Here is a 23,490-nt window from a genome sequence, read left to right on the forward strand (position 1 = left end):
TTAGTTTACATCATTTTACTTCAAAAATTGGAACCTGGCTCTAACATCAATTATGTGCGATAAATGTATAAAATATCGCGACATTTCCTGAAAGAGACAAGACAATGACTCGATGTGTTTTGTCCATATATGTATTAACTCATTGCTTTTATCCGTTTGATTAAAAACGCATAAATATGTGCAATGGTAATCGCAGAAGCAATACAAAACATGTTTCTCTTAAACATGTTCACGCATTCTGGTACTGTACCGACATATTTATAATTCACTGATTTGTTTCCGAAGAGGCTTATTTACCCATAGGTTAAGTATGCTACAAAGAAAGAATATGCTATACAGAAAGAAATCTACGTTTCTTACATGAATTTTAAAGAATGAATTTGTTCTAATGTTGCCAAAAATTAAACTTAATGGGCACTGCCTGTAATATGCGTTTAAAGTAACTTACGTTTAAAGTATTCTTTTCTATAATTAGTTTAAACTGTATCCCTTTCAGTCAGTTTAATATGCAAATTAACAATCATTTATAAATTAAATACTTCAATTATATTAATTTTATTGTAGTTTATTATATATGCAAACATCATTCTGATTTATGTAACAATTATTATATTTCCTCCTCTCCGATTCAAAATGATTTAGTGGTTTGTATTTGACTTTAATACACTAATAATATTTCATACTATATTAACACACTGCATAATTGTTAATCAACAGCTGCTGCCATTGATTTTTTTTTTCAATTTGTACTTTTATGTGCAGTTATTTAATGCACATTATAACACCGTCTCAGAAAGTGAGAGACATCATCATCATATTAATGCAGCTTTTATTTTGACTAGAAGAAATACCTAGAATAGAAAATTCTAATTTATCGAATCGAAAGTCTATTTATAGAACCGGGAGTAAACTGTTATTTCAATCTTCAAACAGAAAACGTTCAGTTATTTTGCATAGATTCCTTCAATAAGTTCCACTCACTGCAAGCTAAGTTGCTTACAAAAACCGGCAACGGAAAGTTCACATTGGGTTTAACACGGCAATATAATGTTCACATTTTGTTATGTAATCCTATACTGTCTGTTTCAAATAAATATCTCTCTTGGTGGATGTCACTGTTGCAGTTCATGATATGTGTTTAGTACACGCTGAAATTCGAATTATATTGGGCAGATCTTCCAGCTGCTTTAAATGACTGTAGTTCTTTGGGTTTTTTCAAGTCCAACAAGAAGTCATCTTATGGTCGTCTAGGTTCCAAGGTGTCAGACAGTTGTGTTAATCGCTTCTGATTGTCGATTATCCTCAGATTTCTAAAATAGAAAATATGCATATATTTAATATAATATTTATTATTATAAATTATATAATTATTAATATTATTATAAATTTTTCAAATACCAGAAGCATTTTGAAAGGAAAAGGAGTTTTTTTTAACTACACAATAATAAGGTAATAATATAGCTCACAAAAATTCCCACAGAGAATTTGTTTAGCAACCGTTTCGTTGGAAATACAAACTTTCAATCACAAAAATGTTTAACACAACCCAAATATTCACATCTAGTCATTTTTAAATATAAAGAAATCAATTTTCTAAAAATTACAAAATCTAAACATTTTATACCTTCCTCCGGATCCTATACTTATGTTTAGGAAAATTCTGTATTAGTTACAAAAACTACAACATGAACTAAACATGAACTTTCTCCGTGTAATTCTGTCCGTTTCTTTTTTAATATTATTTTTGTGTATCTTTTGGTACAAAGATCAAACTTCTTTGATAAATAAAGCAAAAATATGAGGGAAAATATCAACACTAAATAATACAAAGTCTGCTTCAAATTTTGAATGTCTTAGGAATAGTACACTGTGACAGCAGGACGTGAAAAATTTCAAGTCCTGTTGGTAGAAGAACCAAACATTGGTTTCAAGATTTGATCCAAACAAACTGAGAAACCAAGTAAAGTATAACTTTGCAATAATAATAATAAAAATAATAATAAAACTGAAATTTAACTATTTGAAATCATTTGTTAACTATTTGCATGGCGTTTTCTCCCATCTGGAGCTAGTCTTTAATTTTTTTATATGTTTGGATACCCAAGTGACCGAATAAATAACACAAAATTTTAGGTGATTTGTCCTTTTAGGAGCCCCGAAGTAAGCGTGATTGTACGGTTTTCTCCGTGTATAACATAAATAGGACCTAGCTATAGCAAGACATCCAGGAAACATCACTTCCCAGAGGCAAATAACCTTATTGTGCCTTACTGTCATCAAATAAATATAATATCTAGTCCCTTGTATGCTTCGTTACATTCTTTTATCTGAATGATCTTTTTTTTCCAAGAACCTCTCTACCAAGTAAAATTTTAATTTGGTGTGCTTAAATTTTTATTTACAGAATTTCAATATTTTGCAGCGATCAGAATATCTATATTTATGTTTCTATAGCAGTTAATCAGCAACTAAAGCCAGATGGAAGATCGGGTTCACGTAATAATATGGCTAATAATAATAGCAGATGTAACAACTTTGATACATCAGTTCTTTTACGTAAGAATACTAATTGTTGATCCGATTCTGCCCTTACTTTCTCCTTATGAAAAATTACTTTTTCATAAGGAGAAAGTATCCTTATGAAAAATTACTTTTTCATAAGAATAAAGTAAGGGCAAATTCGGATCAACAATTATGAAAAATTACTTTTGCATAGTCTATTAATTTCTACTTCTCTTTTCCAATTAATATAACTTCATCTAAAATAGAAAAGTCATTTTTTGTTTAATCCTGATTCGTTTTGATACTTACTGCTGTTTAATACTAAGTCGTTTTTTAACTCCACAGCGAAGTTGCCCAAAGCAGCCGGGCATTCAGACATCGGTCGTCTGTGTCCATTATCTAACTGGTGCTTTCTCCAATCACGTCAAGCTCATTGTTTTCAGGAGTTGTTAAATGGCATGCCAATCATTGTTTTGCCACGGCAAATGTCGACGGCAAAATGTCGAACATTTGTTGTTCTATTGTTCAAAGCTCAAGGAAGGACGAAAGGAACTCATTTCTAAGTTAAACTCTGTGAATATTTCATTTCCTCCCCCTCTTCATGTTTTTGTTCAACATAAAATGGCTTTCTCTTTTTTCTGTAAATTTATCTCTTACGTATCATCTGTGAATTTGTAAGTTTATTTTATTTTGTGTTGTGTTGTTGTATTTGTTTGTTTTTTTTTACTTACCTCTGTAAGCATTGTGTAATACTATGTGGTGCACAAGGATTTAAAATTTTCAATAAAAAAAAAATCATTGTTTTGAAGCGACTAAAACTAGCTCTCTTGTTTGAATGCTTCTTCCTTCTCCTTTTGTTTACCTTCAACGCTTAGCTACTGGTGCTTGCAGTTACAAGTCTGTCCTAAGGGGAAACTGCACACAATGGGTGAAACCTAACAAAGGTCCCCAAGACAGAAGTAATCGCTTCACTTAAGTAGGTTATTGTTAACGCTGTAGTAGCATTCCACTTGGCATGCAAAAAAATCGAATATATGGGCATTTCAGATGTCTGAGAGAAAGAGATTTTCACCTCTTCCGGTGCGAAAGAGTTGCACATTCTGCTGATTCTTCTACTACCAAGAAATGTGAATATGCTGCTATGTATGGATTACATTAACAGATTCTTAACGCTCGCGAAATAACATCGTTAAGCAACTGATGTTTTATGTCAGGAAATTCTGTCGTCCGCCATCTCAAAACACTGCTGTTGAATTACAAATACCGAGGATTGTAAGAGCAACAATATTTTTCAAATTCCTCCAAAATTTAAAATTAAGAAAAGTTTATCATCATTTTTGCTGTTATCTATGATCTATGATAAAGATGCCAGACAAGATATTTAGAGAAAATGTGCAGTGCTTTGGGATTTTATGCTTTGGAAAATTTTGGGAATGAGACAGAATGTAATTAACATACTTTTTGGATGTAATAAATAAAGACTGAAAACCTAATAGAGCAAGACTTCGATAAAAGAATCGACAATGATTTAGTCTGAACTGTGTACCACGGGTATTAAAGTGCCTTAAACAGAATAACAATTTCGTTGCGCCCAACAGAGACGATGATCGTTTGGGTACTTTGCATATAAAATCTTACTGTACTGTTTACTAGACCCCTCTGAAGGTCCACTCGGCGCGGTGAGGGGAAGCGACAAACGGGGCCATCTCAATGCGGGGAACAAAGAAGATCTTGGTGGTAGATGTCCCTGAGGTACGCCCGCGTACATTATATCTGCATTTAATTGCTTTATTTTGCTACTGCTGGAGCATTTCTTTGAAGGTTAAATTACACTACATAGATCTTGACTTCTAGCAGCCAAAAAGTCAATAACCTTCGTAATTTTATTCCTCAAGTGCTTGTTCTTAACTGCATATCTTAGAAATGGGAATAAATCCTCTTCTGAATTTAGCTTCCTTAGATGAAGGGAATCTGTAAACGAGTAGGAAAATAGATAATGTTCGGGGTGACCCTTTTCACCACATGCACAAGAGTCTGATGAAGAGAGATTTCTTGCATAGAGGTACGTGGGAAAGGGACCGTGCCCCGTGATAAACCACGTGGTATGTCTGGAGAGAGGGATTGGAGGAGAGTCAATTTTGGGCAAGAGGTTGTAAACTCTTCTGCCTGTATTTGCAGCGTCCCACCATTGTTGCCACAAGGCTTTAGTTCTGACCTGTAGTTTTAGTTTGAGGTGAGAAGCAAGCCAGAGGATGCTTATTTTCTTGGCATTGATTCCCTATGCTGCCTCCTTGGCTAATACGTCAGGCTCTTCGTTTCCTTTATGACCAACATGGGAATTGATCCAGATTATAAAGAGGTGTTGGCCTTGGGCATTGGAGGACTTTTTAAGAATTTCCTGAGCTAATGCTGATCTATTCTTTGTGTTCGCCAGTGCATGCATTGCCCAGAGACAATCTGCATAGACTCCTTGGAAAATGATGATGTGTGCTTACGTTGATTGCCTGCAAAATCGCGAACATTTCCGACTGAAAAACGCTATTTTCTTTGTCAAGTTGGAACTTGAAGTCTTTTGTGTCATGGTCACTGAGATATTTTTAAAGCACATCCTTTTCCGTTGTTTATGCCAGAACCACCAGTGTAGATCTTCGGAAATAATGTTTGGTATTTATTCTGCCTTATGCATAGTGTGATATTATTTCGGCTAGCTGGGTGTCTTTCATATGGATGGATCGGTGAGGTGTAGGAGCTGGCAGCTACTATCATTACCCTTCTGTAGAGAAATAAAGAATTACATCGTCTTAAATTTATCCTAATAAAGATAATTGCAAGCTTAAAATTTTTTAAGTGAGCGCCTGCTCTGCGCTTTAACTAATGCTGTGGGTTTCGCGGTCCTCTTTGTCATGTAACTTAACATTTTTCCAATTATCTGGATGGAAGAGAAATTAAAAACAGAAATAACTGAACATCAGAGTTAATTTCAAATGGCTTTGAAAGAAAATAGAATCTGGATAACAGGAATTCTAGATACCTGGAGTCCAAATATTTAGAGTTCTACTTCTATAGTCCATTGAAAAATTTGATTTGTATTTATATATACACCGAAGGGCCATTACATTATGACAACCTGTTAATAATATGTAGGACTACCTTTAGCCCTCAAACCTGCAAGGACTCGGCGTGACATTAACCCCACAAGGTGCTGATACGTAGTCTGAGGTATCTGCTACCAACCGCGAACCAACTGGTCCCGCTATTCCCTCACATTGGAAAGGGGTAGCGCGGCAGAAACTTGGTTTTCAAGGTAAGATTACAAATGCTCTATTACATTAATGTCAGGTGAATTTGGAGGCCAAGACATGACTTGAAAAGTCACTGCAATGTTCCTCGAACCATTTCCTGATGATATGACCTTCATGACATGATGTATTACCCTGTTGGTAAACACCATTCCCCACCGGAAATACGGTCGCCATGAATGGGTGAACCTTGTCTACAACGATGTCCACATAGCACATAGAAGTCAGAAGTTGTTCTATGGGGATTGTGGGTCCTAATGTGCTCCGTAAAAACATTGGCCACACCATAGTATCCCCAGCCACCAGTTTGTCTCCCTTCAACTGTGCATCCGGGAGCCAGGGTTTCGTTTGAAAATGGGCATATTAGCACACACCCGTCGATGACAAGGACGAGGGAATGTGATTCGCCGGACCATGCAACTTTCTTACGTCCTTCTAATGTCCAATTTCGATGTTTCTTGGTCCATTACAGACGTAGCTGGCGATGACGTGCCGTCGGTGTAGGGGCATGCTTGGGCCTCCGGCGGCGTAGGCAATGTACGCAGAACAGTGTGGTGAGAAAACACTGCCTGGATCGCCAATGTTGTAGTTCTTCGGTCACGGCGAACAATGCGTAGCAATCTCCGCTCTCCTCTGGAATCAATGCGCCGTCGACGACACTCTGCTGCCGGGTTGACTTGTCGTTTCATCCATACATCACTTTCAATATGTGCTCACAACAACTGCACGTGAACAGCCCACTAAACGCGCTGTTTATGATATTGAGGCTCCTAGTCGCCGAAGCTATCACAAATTACATTATCGAAGTCTGATAAATCAGTTGCTTTTCCCATTGTGTCGCTAATCGCGTTATGTTCGGAAAGACATAGACTCGATATTATGACCGGGCTACTGCTAGGTGCAACGTTGCCGGTTCAATGAAGTGATGCCCGGAGGTGCATGCCAATAATGAGCACTGGATGTGGAGAGGGTCTCAGAGGTGAAATCGAAGGCAAGGTAAAAGAAAAAGGAGAGTCGCCTAAAAGGACCAAAGCCAAAAAGTGAATCAGACAGATGACTCAATGCTTCACGTGAATTGAAAAATAACCAAAGGTTCTGCAATGAAAGAGTACAATACAAAATACGAGAAAAAATCAAGATAATGTATACAAAATACAGCCTATAAGAAAACATACAAATGCAAAAAAGCCATAAAATAAAAACAGTAAATACAAACAACAGAGTTCCAAATGCAGAAAGGTTGAGATCAGATAAATGGAAAAGTATAGGAAACCACCGATCGAAGAGCTAAGTAACAAAATTCTGGTCACCGACGATGACAGCATGTACAGTAAGAGGTATAACAGTTCTGTCTTCGTAAAGTATCTCGTAATTAAATACTTGTGAATAATTGACGAATTCACATTGGATAACCTTAGTAAAAATGTCCCATACGTCCTTTTGATGTAGTTAGAGATAGTATCAATTTTTAAATTCCTATGAAGGATTCCTGTTCAGGTTGTCAGCCTCGGAAAAAATGCGCACGAACATGCTTTGAACCACTTGCAGTTGGTAAAGTTGGTTCTTCATTGCTGTGTTCCATGCAGAAGTAGCATAACATAAAATGGGCCTGGTGCGAAGGCGTAGATTATAATACTTTCCTATAACAGAGAGGGATCTGCTCATGATGCGAATGGCTTTACTTTTGATGTGGTTAGCCCATGTAGTCTTTGATTCAAAATGATACCTAAGTATTTGGCTTGTTTGAAGAAGAGACAGTTTCTTGACGCAAGAAACAGTTCTTTAAAGTTCATACGTTTTTAAGTCTTGCCGAGAAATAGCAATTGAGATTTACTCGCATCGATTTTTACACACCAGTTGGTACACCAATCTTCCACAGAATAAAGACAGTTTTGCATCTTGGTGATAGCTTGGTTGACATTGATAGATTTCAGATAGCGTTCGCTGGCTATCGTCGGAGTAGCAATCAAGTAGAGAGTAATTGTCCAGTCCAAGATGCAGGAAATCGAATATATAAAAAAGATAGAGGACCTAATATACTTCCTTGTGGCACAATTGAGGTTTCGAAAGACAACGCATAGCCGTTTTATATACTCCAACATTAGCCGCGCACGCACAGTGGTTTTGTTTCTGGGCAAGCGCATTTTTATAGATGGAGGTTGATCATAATGTAATTGGCTCTTCGTAACAAACATTGGAGTCCAAATATAGAAATATGATCTAGGAAAATAGAATCCAAAATAGAATCTAGGTAATTAGATATTCTAGATACCTGGAGTCCAAATAATTAATAGTTCTACTGCTGCAATCTAATGTAAACGACTGATTTGTATTCACATATATATAATTGCCTTATTAGAAATACTTTGAGAAATGATCTAGAAAAATAGAATGCAAAACAGAATCCATATTAGTAAATTTCTAGATTATCCGGAGTCAAAATACTCAAGAGTTCTACTACTGTATACAACTGAAAACGTTTGTTTTACGTTCAAATACATATGATTGTTTTATTCTCAAACACTTTGAAAAATGATCTGAGAAAATAGAATAGAAAATGTAATCCGGATAACTGAATTTCTAGATACCTGGGATTCAAATAATTAGAGATCTACTGAAAACGTTTGATTTACATTCAAATATATATAACTGTCTTATTAAAAAATACATTAAAATAATCCAGGAAAACAGAATACAAAATAGAATCCATATAAGTGGATTTCTAGACACCCTGGAGTCCAACTGTTTAGAGTTCTACTGGTGTAGGCTATTGAAACGTTTTGATTTGCATTCATATGTATATAATTGCCTTATTAATAAAAATCTAAATATATATAAGAAATATCTAATATAAAAAATTATCTAAGAAAATAGAAAATAGGATCCGGATAACTAGATTTTTAGATACCTAGAGCCCAAATAATTAGAATTCTACTACTGTAGTGTACTGAAAACGTTTGATTTACATCAAATGTATATAATTGCCTTATTAACAATCACTTTGAAAATTGATCTAGGAAAATAGAAAATAGAATCCGGATAACTGGATTTCTAGATACCTGGAGTCCAAATAATTAGAGTGCTACTACTGTAGTCTTTTAAAATGCTTGGTTTGAATTCAGATATATAATTGCTTTATTAAAAAACACTTTGAAAAATTATCTAGGAAACCTAAAATAATTTTTGTCAGTTGTCGAGAGCTTCGCATTACTTGATCATGTACGAATAAAAATAATTAACAGGACAGAAAAAATTAAAATATTGTGAAATGTGACATGTATTTGGATAGTTTAATGAATGCAATAATTTTAATAATTCTTTTTACAAAACAGATGTTTCTTTATTATAATCATTTCGAAATCCTTTCCTACAAACAAGTTTCTTCATTAGAATAATTTCATAACGTTTTTTAATAAAATAAAAAAGGTTTTATTCATTTGAACTCTAAGACAGCTTCAGGGTGGTTCCTAATGATTAGTTTATTTAATGAGAAATAAATTCAATTAAATATGATCACTAATTATTTTTACGGAGCTTAGGTTACCATACATAATTAAAACCGAAATCATCACTAATTAATGTTTCTTTAAAACAGCTGAGGTTTCCACATATGAACGAAAAAAATGATATAAATTTTGTGCCACAATAATTAAACCAGAATTGTGTTTTAAAAAAATATTTCAAATCCTTTTTCTTAATATGCAATAATTTTGAGTTAAATCATAAAATCCCTCAACTGCGAACAAATACCAAGACAATACAAGAAAAAAGTTGCTATGGCTTTCCACTTTTCGTAATAAAGCCTGAATAATTGCCTACACGGATTAACAAAAATTGGCTCAGCATTTCAGTCTAAAAAATATCTTTGCAATTGCTGTAAAAATAATTAATTGCTCAAACAGCTAAGTATGCGTCACCATCTATCATTTCTGTGAGTATTTAAAATTATTTATGTTCCCCTGTATATGTACAAATATGGCTAAGTGGTTACAGAATATAGTTTTCCTCGACGTTTTTGTTTTCACTACATTATTTAAAACGCCAGTTGCAGACTTTTATCTCTAGTGTTAGTCTCCTGAAGTATTTAGTATAAAACGGATAAGCTAATAAAATAAAAATCTCGAAGCTTTCCGATTTTATATTACGCCTAAAGGGGCGTTTTTTAACGTTTTATGTATTACCTTTACTTATTAAATATCATGTTCTTCACACTTAAACCATAAAATTCAATTCAACAGCAATATCGCAAAATATTTAAAGATATATATATATTTATATCTTTAAATATTTTGATAAGATATATATATATATATTTATCTTTAAAATTTCTGATACACTGTCTCGCGTGCTGAAGATAAATAATGTTTTTTTTTTTTTTTTTTTTTTTTTTTTTTTTTTTCTTTTTCCATACAGTGTTGCCATTGCTCGCTTTGAAATCGTTGAGTTTCTTAATCGAAAATTATTTAATATTTAACTAAATATAAACTAGATTATAAAACAAATTCCAAATTTTGGCTTTCACATGCAAATATTCGAATGGAGGACTAAGTTATTCAAAATTTGATGTCTCTAGGTACCGTTGTTTTTTCACACAGCGAGAAACATACATACATTCATGCAGATTCATACAGATACATACATTCATGCAGATTCATACAGATACACACATTCATGCAGATACATACATTCATGCAGAAATATAATGCAGAGCTCTAATATTTGGTGGCAACAACCTGAGAAGCGAACCGACATTTATAGTGAACCAACGCAAAATGCCAAAACGAAATTAATAGCCCTTCTAGACAAATTGGCCCTTTCGGCTAAAAGGAAGAATAAAGCCCTACAAATAATAAGAAAAAAAATTACCTTTTTTTTTTTTTTTTTTTCAATCGATTTATTTACGCACTCAGAAATTTATGAAAATTTCCTTGTTGTACATGAATTGAGGAGACATATAGAAAAAGCCCTCAGTCATGAACATATATATATCATCAGTGCATTTACTATGTATTTAAACTTTACCTTATATATATTAATGTATCCACTTATTTAACATGACATTTTTTTTACTGAATGATTGAGCATATAATATCACGCTATGCGTCTTAAACGTAGCCAATTAATCCAACACTTGAATTTGTTTCAAAATTTGTAAATATTTCATTGGGAGCTGAAAGCTAATTTCATGTTCTGAACATAGACGGAAAGAGTTCATGAATACAGTCCAAACTCTAGATAAATAGTCCCTGTGATCTAGGTTTTATATTCTTCGTGTGATAACGCTAAATGCAATTTCAGTCTCCTTTCAAAATTATATTAGACAGGAATTGTTCTGTCAATAGATAACATGTATTATCTGCATCGCCTCTGGAATTGCATTCCGAATACAGCATGAAAGAGGAATTTTAAAGCGGATATGGAAGTTGCTGATTGTCCTTTAAGGGGATTGACACATGCTGTCGCGAACTTAATGTCCTGATAACGCCCCATGTTAATGCCGTCAGAAGCTGCACCGCATTTGTTCGCAATGCGACTTAAATTGGTGAGATAATACATATTCAGCCCAAACTGCAAAGTAATCGATTGATAGTCTAGCGCTGGTGAAACAGCTGTGTCTAGCATTACGTCAATCAAAATGCTCCATTTTCACATCAAAATTGCGAGTTTTGCTTGCTAAAAAGTCGGCTACGTTGGGACTATAGTGATAAAAATTTAGAAATGTCAAACTACAGATTTTCGTTCAGAAAGTCGGATATAGGTCTGGATGTCAAATATGGAACACTTCTATCAAATAGAATAAAAATTGTGTCCATTCATAGCTTACATACAGCGTTCGAATGGAGTTGTAAATTAATTTACAATACTTAGCAGCACATCAACTCTTTAAACCTAATAACCTCAATGAGTGCTCATAAATATGAAAGTTTGTATTTACTTTACGATCCACATTACCAAAACTTAGGTCTTGATACGTCTCATCCCTAGGTCACGATACATTTTCTTTCTCACCACAACTCACTGCCGTAAAACACATCTTGAGATATTTAGGACTACCTAATTTTTATTCATTTGCGGTTAGATTGCCCTGTGAAAATGCTAGTGAGAAATTTGAATGTAACGTATGTTTTCATTTGTTTTACAATCACTGAACTGCAACTGTACCACGGTTTATTTAATTTAATAATAAAATGGCAGTGTTTCTCTTTGCCTGCGCATATATTTCGATCTCTGTGTAGAATGGGTTCTAAATTTCTTACTTTGCAGTTGCAAAAAATTACCATAAAACCAGGTTTCAAAACACATGACAATTTTCATTTTATTTTATACTAACATCAAAAACTGAAATTATCTTCAGTACTCTCAAATTTTAATCAACAGTTTGTTTGGTGATAAGTGTTCCGAAAAGTACTCTAGCATCTATTGTTTCCCATTGCCTTTGTCAGGCAGCGAAGTACAGTCGATTCTGCTTTCAGATGTTATAAGGTATTTCTCCCGCCTCCTTAGCATGACTTCGGAAGTCAGCACACTCGGCACGTATTCGAGAGGTCCGAGCTTCGAGTCCCGGCGAGGGCATTGCACATTTTAAACATATTCCGTCTTCAAAATAACCTAATGATTTTACAGTGGCGCTCGAATTTAAAAAGGTGGTGGATGATGATTCTCCACAACCAGGATTTCACGACTGGGTGCCCTAATCGCCAGTCGCCCTTTACAAGGGGAAGTATATAAGGCCTCTTGTCTTCTTAACATGCCTTGGTGGCGTAATGTCAGCACACTCGGCGCGTATTCGAGTCCCGGTGAAGGCATTGCACATTTTTCATGTCTTTCGGCTTCAAAATAACGTAATGACTCTACAATGAGACATTGAACACTACAGCCCACCCCACGTGTGGTGGACATACTTGGGGAAAAAAGACTGAACTCTAGCAGTTATTGTTAATTGAAATTTTCTTCAGTACTCTCAGGTTTATCTTTTTAATCAACGGTTTGTTTGCTGTTGATTAAAAAGTGAATATAATATATATTTCTCTAATATAAGATATATCATCACGTACCTCATAGCAACGCGAATTTATTTTTTCACTCAGTTTTAAACTATTGATTTTTTCCTTGGTAGTTTTATCAGCGTTCTTAGCGCTTATGTTTCGTAGGAAAAAAGTTTCTTTCTAACTCTCTCTTTCCCCTCAAACAAAGAATGGGTCTAAAGCTAGTACAATAAAAATGGCATCAACATGCGTATTTTAAAATATTATGTAAAATTTTTTAAAGAAATTAATAAATATAAGGGGAACACTTGATTTTTAATTCCTTTTAAATCACTTTAAACAAAATTTTATGCAGTAAAATTAGAAAAATTTTAGTGCATAAAACTTTTGAAAGAAATTTTATCGTTTTGGAAAAATATGTGGTGTGAAAGTGATTCAGCGGTACTAAAGCAAAAAATCTGCATTCAGTGGTTAATTCAGTTTTCTCTCACCATTAAAGTTTCCCCATGTAAATCCACCACACGGGAGTGTAGTGCTGAATGCACATCTGAAGAGAGATTTGACTGCCTGACAGCGACAGTGGAAAACAATAGATGCTAGAGTTCCTTTCTGAACATTTATTTTTACATATATAGAAAGGCTCTGGCTGCTAGGCAGACAGTAACAACAAAATCACTTTCTTATTTCCATTTTTTTTATTCCAAATAAATCGCAGCCACCGAGTTCTGTAGCGATTATTATTTTTGTACCAATTAATATCATCTTCTATGTATTAACTACACCAGAGAATTTTGCGTTGTAGAATGTGGAGCCTACACAACACATGTTACATCTGAATGCTTGAAAGACATTCAGAATACAAACTGTTGCAACATTTTATTTTTATATAGCAGTAATAACTGAAAATATGAATTTTTAAAGCACACTAAAAATTGTTTAAAAAAAAGATATATACTTTTCCCTAGAAAGTGTTCTAAAACAGTTAATATATCTAAGTATTTCCTTCACATCAATATTTGTTTCAGCTTTCTTGTAGATTCTAAATTATTTCAGAAATAGTACGATAGCGTATTTAATACAACCAAACTTCGGTAACTCTGACTTACACAAAATATAATATAATCAGTTACGATTGCTGAAAGTCAGAAATTAAGTTCATAACTACACAAGAGCTTCGTAACTGGTCTCAAATAAGCCAAATATATATTCAGATTGTCCGCTTTTCCGGCTCACTTATGGATCCATTACAAAAAAAAAAAAAAAAAAAAAAAAGAATACCACAGCCCTGTTGGTGACGTGTAAATTCCAGACCCATGATGTTTAACAAAACATTTTCGAATTTTGAAGCCTCTGTCTGATATCGATTTCAAACGAAAACATGCCAGTGCATTGCGTAAGATTAAAAAGTCAATTTTTTCAGGAAGAAATCAACGCGTATGCAAAAATAATTATGCTCCTGAAGAAGTGAACACACTCGATTTATTATAAAAGTACTTTTGTATGGTTATACTTGATCTGGTAATGCTATTTAGTCTTATAATTCTAACAGGCGTGAAGAGAATTATCGCTATGTCTGAAACAACGATAAAGTCGTGAAAAAGTTAAAAATGACCCGCATATTTAAATAGAATTTAGAACACGAAGGTAATCTCTTGTGCTACAATATTACCACAAATCGTGGTGATGCAACTAAACAGAACAGCCAAATTTAAAGTAAATGTTGAACAGTAGTTAAAAAACCATACAATTAATAACTATACTAGAAGCTGGCTCACTATCGCTATCGGTGCGTCAAAATGCCGGCAGAGATAGACGGCAAACCCGAATAATTACAACTATCAGAGCTGGCACGAAACAAATTAGAGTGCATGCGATGCCAGAAATGCGCTCTGTCTTAAAATCCAAAAGCTCAGTTTAAATACTAGCTACACATTTGCATTCTAGCATGGAATACGGAAATGAGAAGTTACAGTAAAGGCTGAAATTATAAATAACCGTTAATTAACATAAAATTTCCTACATTTTTGATTTCCCATTTGGAAAGAATTGTGAAATAATGATTCAATTTCTGGAGTTAAGATAAAAATTCTAATCTGCTATATATTATACTACTAGTACATATATTATAATCTACTACATATTTCGTTATGCAATATAGCTACGTACCTGATATAATTTCTGACATCTTGCTGAGATTTATTTCCTGGTGGTGGATCAAGTACTGAAAGCAGAAATAAATTATTAGACATTTATCAAAAACAGACAATATTTATCTCATGCAATTAGAGAATTATGGCTGCATTATTATTTCTGCTAGTTAATATATAAAAGGATAACAATTCAGTCTCTACCACAATTATGAAAGTGAACACAAGGAACAAGCGTTATGCAAAAAAATGTGCACATAGTCAAATGCATAAATACACGAACACAATTACAAGGCAAAATCAGAAAATATCGCGCACTATTTTATTTTCTCATCGCCAAAAATTTTAATATATGATATAAATAAAACAAAACTTATGGAAAGAGAAACTACATGTCTTAGCTATTTTTCAACAAATGAAACAAATGAAATATTTTCGTTTTTGTATCGTAGTTTACCAATAAACGCGATATTTTCTTAGCGAAATTCATTAACAAATTCGATGTTTTAATTTTATAGTCCAAGTAAGAGGCGAATACTTAGATTTGATTGAAAAAATTCCGAACGATCATCTGGTGGTGTTTATACATCCCGAAAACGGACTTTCGTAATCCAGGTGTACCTAAAACCAGTGCCACGATGAAAATCATATCGGAAGTCTCAATTCTGATCTCGAGAAACAGTTAAAATAAGTGCTTTCATTATTCTGTGTCTCGACAATATAGATTATTATTAACCATTTGCTACTCAAAGATACGGCTTTTGCCTGAGCCCTTTTCGATGCTGCCGGCGGCCACGTATGTGAAGTGTATATGTGAAGCTCAATGTTTATATGGTCTGCTTTGTACTTGCTATTACAAATTCGACCAAAATTTCAGTATGTATTAACTTCCGATTACCCCTTGAAGTTATTAGGTTAAAAAAAAAATGCGGTGAAACTGTAAATTTCAATGCTGCATAAATATATTACCCATTTCGATAAATGCCGCCCAACCGGTATATTGGTTAGCGTCGCTGACAACCGTGCGGAAGGGTTCAAATCTCGGAGAAGGCATGGATGTTTGTAAATGTATAATGTCGGTGAGGCATGGCGGCACTTTAAATATGCGACTAACCGAAAGTTCTCTCGTGTGGCTTGGTAAAAATGGGGAGAGGTGGGAGACCCTTGGACCCGTCCCCCCCCGGGGTGCTCTCCATCAATACTGGGGACCGAACTGAGCCAAATCGCACTCTCACCTGTTATGTGCTCAAGGTTGTTGCCAACGACAGGCGTAATTTCGCGCTCCTTGCCACGAGGACTTTTGTGTGCTTGGGCTGACTACGTCAGACAAGTGACCATATGGGTAACAACAACAAAACATTTGGAAAAATGTTGGGAAAAGATAACGGTATTCAATTATGATATTATTTATTGTTACAGTTACTTACCTAACGGTTGACTCCTACAATGCCGTATTGTCCGCAGCGTTTGTGCAATCATGTGCTAAAAAATAACATATATATTTTAATAACACAACCTATTTTTTATTACAGAAACTGATAATAATTGAAATACCGAACGAAAATGTTTCAATTACAAAAATTAGAAGATATTACAAGTGATCATAAAAGTATTAAATTATATTAGCAATTATAAACAACATAATAAAAGAAATCAGAAATAAAAGCAAAAGAAGAACAGGTAAACGTCCCATATACAGAACGAAATATACAAACAATTAAAGGCTTCTAATGAAATATTTTACATTTACACAAAATTCGTAAAAATTCGTAAGAAATTAGTTTATACTAGATGAAATCAGATTTAATATTACATATGAATAGTAAGTACATTCAGCACCATTTATACCAGCGGTTCCCAACCGCTGTTCCGCGGCACACCAGTGTGCCGTCTGAAGCACCGTGGTGTGCCGCCGGGTCTGGGTGTCACGGTGCTGTTCGCCCGCTATAACTCCTCCCGTCACTCCCCCCGCCAGTGTCATAGGTGGTCACGGCGCTGTGCAGTGCTATAACTCCTCCCCCTGCCAATCTTGACAAGTGTCCGCCGTGCCCCCGCCCCCATGAGACGCAGGCAGACGCCTCACACAGTGTCAGAGAGACAACGGCTGCTGTGAGGAGAGAGACACTGATACTGCAGTGATGGACAAGTTTTTGAAAAGGAAAGAACTGGACTCTGAACAAAATCTGGAGCCAGATGAGAGCCCGAGTATGAGTGGGGGTCAAAAGAAAGCAAAGATGGTTAAATTCTCTGGCGCAAGGCAATATAGCGAAAGCTATATTTCAGTTGGATTTACTTTCACTGGAGATGAACACAAACCAACTCCACTGTGCGTGGTGTGTGGTGAAAAGCTAGCTAACAGTGCTATGGTCCCAAGCAAACTTAAACGCCATCTCCAAACGAAACACCCTTTGCTTCAAAACAAGAATGGGGACTATTTTGTTCGCCTGCGTGACAACATGGAGAAACAGGAAACTTTTATGAGAAAAACAACAAAGGTAAATGAAAGAGCTCTTAAAGCTAGCTATCAAGTTGCTGAACTTATAGCCAAGACAAAAAAGTCGCACACTGTGGCAGAGACATTAATACTTCCTGCCTGCAAAGCTATTGTAGAGGAGATGCTCGGACCTGAAGCAGCAAAGGAAATAGCCAAAGTCCGTCTCTCAAACAACACAATTTCCAGACGTATTAATGACATGTCTGCAGACATCGAAAGTGTGGTTTTGGAGAAGATCCGTATCAGTGAGAAATTTGCATTGCAACTTTACGAGTCTACTGATATCAGTGGACATGCTCAACTCTTAGCTAATGTGCGTTTTGTTGATGGTGATGCAATTAGAGAAAACTTCTTTTTTTGCAAGGTATTGCCAGAAAAAACAACAGGAGAAGAAATTTTTCGGGTCACATCAGAATACCTTGAACAAGGAGGACTTAAGTGGGAAAACTGCACAAGTGTCTGCACCGATGGAGCTGCAGCCATGGTCGGGCACACCAAAGGCTTTGTAAGCAGAGTGAAGGAAAGAAATCCAGATGTGATTATTACGCATTGTTTTTTACACCGCGAGGCCCTCGTAGCCAAGACTTTACCATCAGCCTTAGTTCATGTGTTGGATGATGTTGTGCGCATGGTAAACATTGTAAAGTCACGACCCATGAAAAGTCGCATATTTGCAGCTTTGTGTGAGGAGATGGGAGCAAAGCATAAAACCTTGCTGTTTCATACGGAGGTCCGGTGGTTGTCGCGTGGCAAGGTCTTTTTCGTGTGTATGAGCTGCGGGAGGAACGTAAAGTGTTTCTGACAAATGAGGGGTCAGATTACGCAAAGCAGCTTGCAAGTGATGAGTGGTGTGCAAGGCTGGCATACGTGGCAGATATATTTCATCATCTGAATGAATTGAACACCCGAATGCAAGGCCGAAATGAAAAACTGCTTACAAGTACAGATAAAATAAATGGATTCCGTTCAAACGTGCAACTCTGGCATCAACCCGTGGAAAGTGGCAATCTTGAAATGTTCACACTGCTGCACTGTGTGAGATAATAGTTAAGCATTTAAAAACTCTTGAGGAGAAGTTGTCATTTTATTTCTCTTCAGTCTCCACTGAATGCCTTGACTGGGTTAGGGACCCTTATAGCTCAGCATCAGTTGTTGGAAAGGAAATGACTTTACAGGAGCAGGAGGAACTAATTGAACTGAGACAAAATCGTGGTTGCAAGCTAAGATTTGCTGATCTACCTTTGGACAGTTTTTGGTTGGATACTGCCAAGGAGTTCCCCCTTCAGGCAAACAAAGCTATTTTGACATTGCTCCCTTTTTCCACTACATATCTGTGTGAGATTAGCTTTTCAAGCATGATTGCTATGAAAACCAAATACAGAGAGAGACTGAGAACTGTTGACGAAGAGCTACGTGTGTGTCTTTCTTCGATTCCAGCCAGAATATCAGCTTTGTGTTCAGCCAAACAGGCCCAGGTTTCGCACTGAAAGTATTTTATAATTTTTCACTATTCTGTTTACTTAATATTTCATAATAAAGTAATTATAAAATACTTTCTTTGTGCTTATTTGATTTCTATTCAAGAGAATTACTTTATTATAGTCAATATAGGCACAGAGTTAATTTTTTAACATTTTCTAATGGTGGTGTGCCTCGGGATTGTTTTCCCCGCGACAAGTGTGCCTTGGCCAAAAAAGGTTGGGAAACGCTGATTTATACTATAATACACTACTAGAATGCGAATTATTGTAAAATATATAATAAACATTTCAGTCGAATTAAAAATGCGTCGAAGTAAACTTCGGTTCAGTCCGTAAATATCCGTGAAGCAAATGCGGCTTGCTTAAACTGAAGCTGTTAATCAAATCAAGTAGCGAGGAGGCATAAACAATGAAATGCGAACCTAGTCTAACAAAAGTCCTCTTCCAACCTCAAGAATTCTGCGCTTGCATACATTAATTAATTTGAATTCAGATGGGAGTTGATAAAAGTAAAAGTAATAGTACAATCAAACTAATAAAATACCTCGGTTAAACAGCATAAAACTTGTATTTTTTCCTTGAATACGCTTAAACAAAAATAAGAAAAACATGACATTAAACTATACAAAAAGGAAGGTAAGATGTTTAACCATTCTCAATACATAACACATTTGCTGTGATAATTTTAATTTTAAAACGATTCACAAAAAAGTAATAAACGGAACCAAATTTCATACATCGTTTAAATGAAACCCACCATTTTCTCGAAGTTCAGAAGGCCCTCCATGAAGGTCTTGTTGCCCTCGTGCGAGAAGGTCATATCCTTCAGGAGCAAGGGCATGAATGGGATGATGGGAGGGACCATCTTCGCTACTGTCAGTCTGTATCGCCTGTGATTCCTGAAAAAGAGAAAGAAAAAGTCAATGCACAACTTATTAATTAATCAAGAAGGATTAAAAATAATAAATATTAAACTATACCTAATATAAACTCTCAAATGCAGATGCCGGATGCGATGAAGTATCAAACAAATCACGATTATCATTTGATGACTGAACAGATTACCGAATCCAGAAGATATGCAGTGGATTCGATAATAGTGAATATTTTAGAGAAATCGGTAGCTATTCTACTGTTATAGAGCAGTTTTAATTCAAAGTTCCAGTAAGTAATCGTGGCCCGCATCGGCAACCAAAGCATATAAAAAGAAATCATTTTGAAGCTCTTGGCGCTGTGTGGTAAGCAAGCTTTCGTGCTGCGTTGAGGTAGTGTTAAATAATGCACATAAACTCGTTTTCGAAAAGAATATAAGTATCTTTATCTTTCAATTTTTATTATTTCGCACTAGAAGTTTACGAAGTTATGTCTATGCCTTTAAGTACCATGAGCACAATTATGATATGTGTGACACTAAATGCTAACTGAGAATTTTAAGTGTTTTATTTGTTTACAGAGTTAGCAATCTGCAGCTTTCCATTTCGTTTAAAACTTCGTTTGTAAGAACATCTATTGCAAATTCTAATAAAGATCTGGAATAATATAAAATTCTGTTAGAACTACATATAACGCAACATTTTTCTTTAATACATGCATAATTATCGGTTAACCGTCGTATGGACAAATTTTTATTCATTTTTCATCAGGCAAACCTGGATATTTATTAAACATTCTGCTTAATCTAATAACTGATATACGAAAAATGAATAAATATAAAGTGATTTTAAGCAATTATCTTTACATGATTATAAGAAAATAAGTGCAATGACGATTCATTTTAAAGAGACATAATATGTTTTACTACAAAATCTTGCCTTTCATTTTTTCCCATGGAACTGTTTATAAAGATACCAAAAATTAAATTGCAGTTCTTTCTTCCAGAAGTCTGAAAGCGATTATTAAATTCTACGATCTCACCTAACAACACATAGTCATTTATTCTTAACATACTACCAAAATCATGCAAAATCCTTTCCATAAATAAAGTCGATGTTTAATTTATTGTTCTTTCGAATCTTTTTAATTTGAGCGGATTGTTCAATCAGGTCTATGTTGATCGAGAGGTAGCGAAGGCTTACTGGTGACCTGACTGAAAGCATTTTGCAGGAGACAGCATAAAGTCTCTCCAGCTCCGTACAGTTCTTATGGAGATCCGAGGCTCTCTACCCTTCTTCCCCTTTCACCTCTCTTTCGATTGAGCTTTTCGCTCAGTAGTATTTTAAATGCCTCCATGCCGCATAGGTAATATAAATTTACAAACATCCATGCCTTCCTCGAGATTCGAACTCGAGCTCAAGGCTATGGTAAGCTTAAGAACCATATCATCATGCCAACTTGCTGGCAAGTACTATATTCTTGCGTCTATTATGATGACTGAAAGAAGAATGGATGAAGAACGCTTAATGGCTGTAACTCAAAAAACGCACTGAAACCTCTTTTTATATTTCATCTTCTGATTTTCAATATTATATCTTAACATTTTGCTCTTAAACACAATAATAATTAAAGTACCAATTACATTGCCGCCCAGACGGTTTAGTGGTTAGGAGAGCCTTTTGCGGTACCGAAGGGCCCAGATTCGAATCCCAAAGAAGGCTTCAGTGTTTGTAAATGTATAGTGTCCTTGAGGCATGAGGGTATTCTAAATATATGGCGAGCCGAAAGTCCTCTCGTGGAGTTTGGTGGGAGACTCTCAGACCACAACGCCCCCGGGTGCTGTCCCTCAAAATTGGTGTCAAAATAGAAGTGCAGCCTCCTTGAGGCTCTGGCAACCATTCTTTCATGAAACTTATCGCCAAGAAAATAACAACAACCAAATATTTTATTTGATATACTTCGCAGAATCACAGATGAGCTGAGAAAAGAAAACATAAAAGCACTAACATTGGGTAAAAAATACGAAAAGATGCAAAACTAAAATACAGTAAATTAAATATTAATGTGATGTATAAGGTGTTTAGTGTTCACAGTTTCTAGATACACTTCAAACGTCTAAATTGTTGGCACGATGTTATCCTATACTGTATTTCATATAATTAGGAAGCCAGGAAAAAACTTACTTAACAGAAACACGATAACGTTATCTTTGATAGACATGAACATTTTAATAACTTGAAATTTTAATGTACTTTGCCATACAGCCAAAAACAAAACTTTGCATTTAAAGATTGGTATATTAATTCAGGGTTAACTCAATATTCAGACCAACGGTTTTGAAGAAAATCAATTAGGTTTTCAAATATAAAAATCTTTATTCTTTTTTAGGAGGGAAGCACAAAAATAATAAAATTTCAAAAACACGCTTTTAAAATAACACACCCAAGGCAGGTCATTCTTCCTTTAGACACTAAGATGTTAACTTTTTTTTTTTTTTTTTTTTTTTTTCCCAAGCTTAAATAATCTATGAAATTCTTTATAAATCACATAAAACATTATTCAGTTTAACAGATATAAACATTAATGCGCTAAAGAAATTGTATGCTTGAAACGTCTTTTATTTTCACAAAACTTTACTTGCAAACATTAGTTTATGTGTAGCTTTTGTTTTTTATATAATCTGTTCAGATGAGCATATCATTTTCCATATATTTACCTATTTATTAAAACATGATTACAAAAAATATGTAGAATGACCCCAGAAGGCCGTAACTAAATAGTGACAGTTACGTCAGAAATTACGGGGCAACTCTTTTTAACGTTATGAAAAGTTTTAAAAATTTATTTTGAAGAAGTTTCGAGCATAAATTTTCTTTTTTGCAAAATTTTAGACAAATCTCATTAAAACATTTTAATGAGTATAAAGAGCGTAACTTAAGCATACTGTAAGATACAGCTTTCATGTTTTACTTTCGCCTTTTCTTGGAGGAAAAAACTCACAATAGTCATACGCTGATCAGAACAGAGCTACTAATAAAAAGAAAAATGAAGCAGCTAGAAGTTATATACACAGCATTGGTGAAATCATAATATATAGCATTGGTGAAAGTACCGCTGGCGACAGGAAAAAAGTCACTGGAAAAAAAGGAAACTGAAATAATGGCACCGAAATAAAACCGTAAAAAAGGGAACTCTCGAATCTTGCCAAATAATATCGCCAAATGCGTATGAAAAACTTTCCGAAAAACTTAAGTGGGTTCAAAAGATTTCACCTTCGAGTACTAAATTTCTGAAGAAACGTAAAAAAGTGCACGATTATAACCGGAACAAATCTTATAACACAGGTAAAGAAGAATTAATTTGGGCAGCAATTTAAACATCGAAAAAGATCTAACTAAATATTCTGATGTAAATTTTTATGTTTGTCACATTCTTATTGGGTACGTTTTGTATTTGTGTTAAATGTTATATCCTGACTAGAATTCAATAGAAAAGAGAGTTAACTCTCTTTAATACTTCTTTCTGAAGAAAAAGCAATGTAATTATACTAACCTTGATGGGTCGATGAGAGCTTCAAAATCGGCAAATGTGCGCTTGAGTTTACTCGGGAGTTTCTCCCATGTCTGGCTCATCCGACTCACGGCCACGTTACTAAGACCCATCACGATGGCAAAGAAGCTGTTCATATTTTGGTACTCACGGCAACTA

General features: G+C 35.0%; 1 protein-coding gene across 4 annotated transcripts in view; it reads right to left on the minus strand.

Moving 5' to 3' along the window:
- Positions 1-812: 812 nt before the first annotated feature.
- The window catches only part of Epac (Exchange protein directly activated by cAMP), a 445,559-nt gene continuing 422,881 nt past the window's right edge, over positions 813-23,490 (minus strand). For all 4 annotated transcript variants that reach the window (XM_085813001.1, XM_085813002.1, XM_085813003.1 and 1 more), the window contains 5 exons: positions 23,335-23,487; positions 19,667-19,808; positions 16,362-16,416; positions 14,954-15,008; positions 813-1,310 (listed from right to left, as the gene is read on the minus strand). In XM_085813001.1, the coding sequence (XP_085669127.1) occupies positions 1,238-1,310; positions 14,954-15,008; positions 16,362-16,416; positions 19,667-19,808; positions 23,335-23,487 (478 nt within the window). In that variant the 3' untranslated portion in view covers positions 813-1,237. The remainder of the gene's footprint in view (positions 1,311-14,953; positions 15,009-16,361; positions 16,417-19,666; positions 19,809-23,334; positions 23,488-23,490) is intronic.

The sequence above is a fragment of the Stegodyphus dumicola genome, chromosome 3, assembly GCF_044657685.1.
Source record: "Stegodyphus dumicola isolate Sdum_Otavi_A_Nest chromosome 3, ASM4465768v1".
In the NCBI taxonomy this organism is placed as follows: domain Eukaryota; kingdom Metazoa; phylum Arthropoda; class Arachnida; order Araneae; family Eresidae; genus Stegodyphus; species Stegodyphus dumicola.